The sequence below is a fragment of the Nicrophorus vespilloides genome, unplaced genomic scaffold (assembly GCF_001412225.1).
Source record: "Nicrophorus vespilloides isolate i.1.1-1 unplaced genomic scaffold, Nicve_v1.0, whole genome shotgun sequence".
In the NCBI taxonomy this organism is placed as follows: Eukaryota; Metazoa; Arthropoda; class Insecta; order Coleoptera; family Silphidae; genus Nicrophorus; species Nicrophorus vespilloides.
Window position 1 is genome coordinate 104436 of NW_017098573.1, and position 5178 is coordinate 109613.

General features: G+C 28.9%; 1 protein-coding gene across 1 annotated transcript; it reads left to right on the forward strand.

Moving 5' to 3' along the window:
* Window positions 1-4279: 4279 nt before the first annotated feature.
* On the forward strand, window positions 4280-4846 carry LOC108562773 (transcription initiation factor TFIID subunit 11-like). The gene has a single exon (XM_017921199.1). It carries the CDS (start codon window positions 4280-4282, stop codon window positions 4844-4846), a length of 567 nt encoding a protein of 188 aa, XP_017776688.1.
* Window positions 4847-5178: the final 332 nt, after the last annotated feature.

The following is a 5178-nucleotide window of genomic DNA, read 5'->3' on the forward strand; positions in this document are numbered from 1 at the left end:
AAAAGTACATTCTATACATAAATAAATTCTAACATAAAATAAAAAAATATATTAATAGGCTGGCCAAAGGGCTAACGACCGAGGTCTCTTAGTACGGGAACATACATTTAAATATGGAATAATAACAGTATTATAATAATAATTTACAAATGAAAAACAGAACAATGAGAGAAAAAAAAGCAGCGGAGTAGGAACAAGTGTATATCAATCGAGGGACATTAGGTATTGGAATATGGATAATGTGGGATATTTAAATTTGGGAAGAATAACAAAATTCTATTAACATCGAATTTGTATATTTTTATATTTATAAAAAATAATAGGAACAAAACAATATTTATTTCTTTTTACTCTTTGGATGTTATAAAGTTTTTATTGATTTTTTTTAATTAAATAAAGTAAGTAGAAGTAATTAAGTAAGAAGAAATTATTTTATATACACTTAGGATACAATTTATGAAACTGACTTTTGCACTGACTTTTGACACCTAATGTTATTAATCATTTAACATTTACGTATATGACAAAACTTATCAATAAACAGAGGTCGGCAAGCAAAGAGCCATTTAAGCCTGTTAAAAATAATCTAGTGAGCCATAAAGATCGCTAATTTTACTACTAGTGAAATGAATTTGCCTACATAATCCTCATTGCGAAAACTAATAGCTGCAAATTCCTCTGGATTAACAATCGCACTTCTTCTTAAATCAGGATTATTTTTTACAAATGTAATATAAAATATTTTGAATGTCATTTAAGTAACTTTTTTAAATCTGTGGTTTTTAGCATTTTTTTCAACAGGAACATCTTTAATTTTGTCTCTATTTTAATTTAATAAATTATTTCAAAACTCAATGAAAAAACGTATTTTGTAACAACTATTTATTGTTTATTTTGTTATAAATATAAGGTAATTTGTCATATTGACATATATAATTATTTAATATTTTTTTATATAGATCTCTGGTAAATTTAATTCCCAAAGTGTTTTTATTGCCTTCAGTGATGCAAAAATATACATGCAGTTTTTTTATGCACTGCTTGGCTATAACTATTGCATTGATATTTACATGAAAAGTATTTCCATACAAAAGACTAAAACTTCCATATAATGAATTTCTTACATATATAAAAATGTATATTTAGAATTCGTTTGTAAATATACTTATGTAATAGAGAAGGTGTGGCCAAACTGAGGCTTGGGACCCGCATGCGGCTCTTCAAGAGTTTTGTTGTAGCTCAAATAATAAATGAAATATTATATATAATTCAGGATATAAATTCAAAACCAATCGTCGTTTGTATCTAACTAATTATAGAAATCAGTATATTGCAACTATCGACAAGAAGTAATTGTTTTATATCTGGAAATATTGAAAAAATTGCTATTATAAAGTTTAGTTAGTAATTTATTCGAAACCAAAAAAAAATCTTGGTAACATTTTATTTTCTATTTGATATAGAACTTCATCAGTATTATATAAATATGAAACTCATTAATGTACAAAAAAAGTGTATATATTCATAATTGGTTTCTTTCTTTGCATTTGCTGACTTCTATTGAATTTGATTTACAAATCGTTTATCCCATTACGCATGTAAATACATATATTTCAAGTGGATGACCTAAATTTATCATTTAAATATAAAACATATATACGAATTTTCCAGCGTTTAATGGCGAAACATTACATACAATTATACTACAAAATCCAATTATTCTCAAAATATATTTTAAATACATTATTTTCAAATACAACACACTTGATGTATAACAGTCAAATAATTAATGATACTACAAATATATAAAAATGTAAATCAAATTTTGTTACTCAAAATAAATTTTGAATAATACAGAAAACTGGACTAATCGAGGACTTTAAAACAACATAAAAATAAACAGCAGAAAAAAGAGTTGATTACACAGGAAAAAAAAAAACATCATTTATGTACAAATTTGTTTAAAATAAATAATTTTGCTTGATTGATATTTAGTTTCAATAGAATTTTCAAATCGTACTGTCAGTGAATCCGCACTGATTAAAGCCGCACTACATGTATTATATTTTACAAAAATTTGAAATGTAATTTTTTTGTCAATAATTACTATACTAATTGATATTTCTCATTTAGTAAGTTTGACTAGTTTAATAGATTTTAATATTATTTATAATTTTTTGTATAATTATATAAGTACATTAAAGAGCAGTAAAAAAAATGAGAGCAAATAAAGTGCATTTAATATTTTATGACTTTCATAGAGGTTTCATCAAGCCGAAAACAACATTTGGGATACGTGCCTAAAAGTGTACTTCAACCAACTTACGTTACACAAGCATACGTTTACAAACCTATATTTTTTGCTCATTTTTATAGTAAAACAAAAAAAAACTATTTATAGAAGTATATTTATATCGACCCAAATTAACTGACGTAAGTGGTGCTTTATAAATTGGTGCACAAAATTGAGGCATAAAACCCGTTTTGGCCTGTAATTTCAAACAGATTATCGACATGCAACATAATTTGGTCGATCCTATCCATTTGAGCCAATATAAAGCCTCGATATTTACAGCCTGGTATTTATTCATTTAAGGATATCGATCAATTAATATCAGCAAAAAAAAACTTGTTGTGTACGCATGGTTATATACAGAAGATTAGTGGATAAACCTCGAGAGGAGCCCGAGGCCAAACAGCAGGATTAAGGTGGAAGCAGAATCAATATTTGATTGAATATAGAAAGTTTCCACTTTTATTTTGTGGATATGAAGCACGTAATTCGCGTATTATGGAATATTATAGTAGAAATATTAGATGCCTCGAGTTCATTTTCTTCTCTCCTTTTTTTTTGGATTGTAATGAGAAGTGGAGGAAGGGAACTTGCACAAAGGCGGCGAAGTTATGATGAGTAGTAATGCAGAAATAAAAGGAAGGCGAAAGTAAGTTGTAATGATAAAAGTTCTCAACTTCTAAACCAACTAATCATAATAAAATATAATCAAATCAATTTTATTCATACCATCAGAAGAACGTTAAAAAAGACGAATGTATCGAGGTATACTTTTTTCTCTTGATGAATTACATTTCATTCAACTGCCTAATTGTTTTTTTTGTTACTTATGACTTTATGATCCAGTTCTTCAAGTGCAATTGATCAAATATAATTCAAATTGAACCATCAATACCCCATTATTTGAAACCGGACTAATTAAAAAAAAACATACAAAAGGAAACTAAACTGTTTCTTTTTGCCCTACCTACGAGCTAGTGAGCGCAGGTTCAAATCCTGGTCAAGTCAAGGCCCTTTGTGAGCCCTCTCGGTGCTTGTAGCAACAGAACCATCGTTCATCACAGATGGATAGTGAAATGAACGAGGTTCAGCATATGGACCTTCAGCCAAGTTGGTGGACAATAACAGTGTCAAGGATAGCAACAGATTCACAGTCAAAGGAAATAGTGGAATCGCAGAGCATCAATATACTACTGAAGTTAACCTACAAAACGACAGGCAACCTATAAATTAAAAATTAAAAAATCATCACAATGATAACTATCCACCGGCAAAGATTACCTTCCTGAGTAACTTAATTTTACTCAATGTTCACATTGATGAACAGATTGTGAATAAAATTACATGACGTAAAAAAATTTAAATTACTACCAAATGTATTTCTTGTAGATAGAAAACTTGGTAATCATAGAAATTAAGTGGAATATATGTGTAATACAAAGCACTTCTATCACCGCTATTTGGCTGTAATTTGCAGTAAAAAAAGTAAAGCGATACAAAATTTTATTTAACCTGGCATTTGTACATTTCCTTTACATATAAAATTATTGAAATTTTAAAGGAAACGGAAAGATATTCTAAGAAAAGATATAGTTTTCTCCTATTAATTACTAAAGGTCCTTAGAATCGATTTTTCTAAATTCATGTTAATTCAATAACCTAGCTTCTTGTTGCATAAATATATAATAAAATATACCTGATTTTACGACCCCAATAAATGTGTCCAGCCATTTTTGCATTCGGGCAAATTAATTACTATTTTTACTGGGCTAAAGGGTGGGTTTTTCTAAATTCATGTTAATAATATAATATACCTGATTTTACAACCCCAATAAATGAACCCAACCACTTTGGCTTGTTGGCAATATTGATAATACCTTTGCAAAAGGGATGTACTATAAAAGATCAGCTAATCATTGCAAATGCATCAGTTTCTTGCAAACACTTGTAGCAGTAACAACGCAAACTATCAACAAAACTAGAAAAATGTATAAGTTTATATACGAGGATATCAGTGATGACGAGGAAATGCTATGCTTCGATGAAATGAATTGTATTTACAATACCATCAGTAAAAATCACATGGATAAAGAAGTAATATGTATTGAAAACGGTAATGATGAGGTAGATTTAAGAAACGTCGATGATGATGCATTATCTTCCGACAAGAAAATGAATTCTTTCAACGAAAGTAATATCTCAAAGTGCTTCACCACCAAGTGTGAAAATAATGGTGATGATGAGATAGATATAATATCCTCCGACAGGAAAAGGAAATTTAACGAAGACTCCGAAGATGATGACTGCAAAGATGATGACTCCGAAGATGATTACTCAGAAGATGATGACTCAGAAGATGATGACTCAAAAGATGATGACTCAGAAGATGATGACTCAAAAGATGATGACTCAGAAGATGATGATAATGAAAGCGATGGTCCAATATTTTATTATGAAGAACAAGGAGCATGCGACCGATATTATGAAAAGAGGTTTAATTCGATGCAACGCAGTTATAAAAAATATGGAGTAAAACGATTGCGTTGGTGGTAAAATTTTATATATTTTGTGCTTTATATTTTATAAAATAATATATATTAAATGTACATACTTATTGTTATTCAATAAATTTGAAAATAAAAAACATCATGATCTACCTATTTACCTAGTTATCTACTTCTAAGAAAATATATATTTTTTAGAAAAAAAATAATATCTCTTTTATTTTTTAATATGGGAGACTAATAACCAAATGGTTAAGTGACCCGGCCCCCGTGCTAGTGTTTGACCAGGATTTGAACCTGTTAAATCCTGGTCAAGCCAGGCCCTTTGTCAGCCCTGTGTGAAAGGAAATAGTGGAATTGCAGAGCATCAATATACTACTG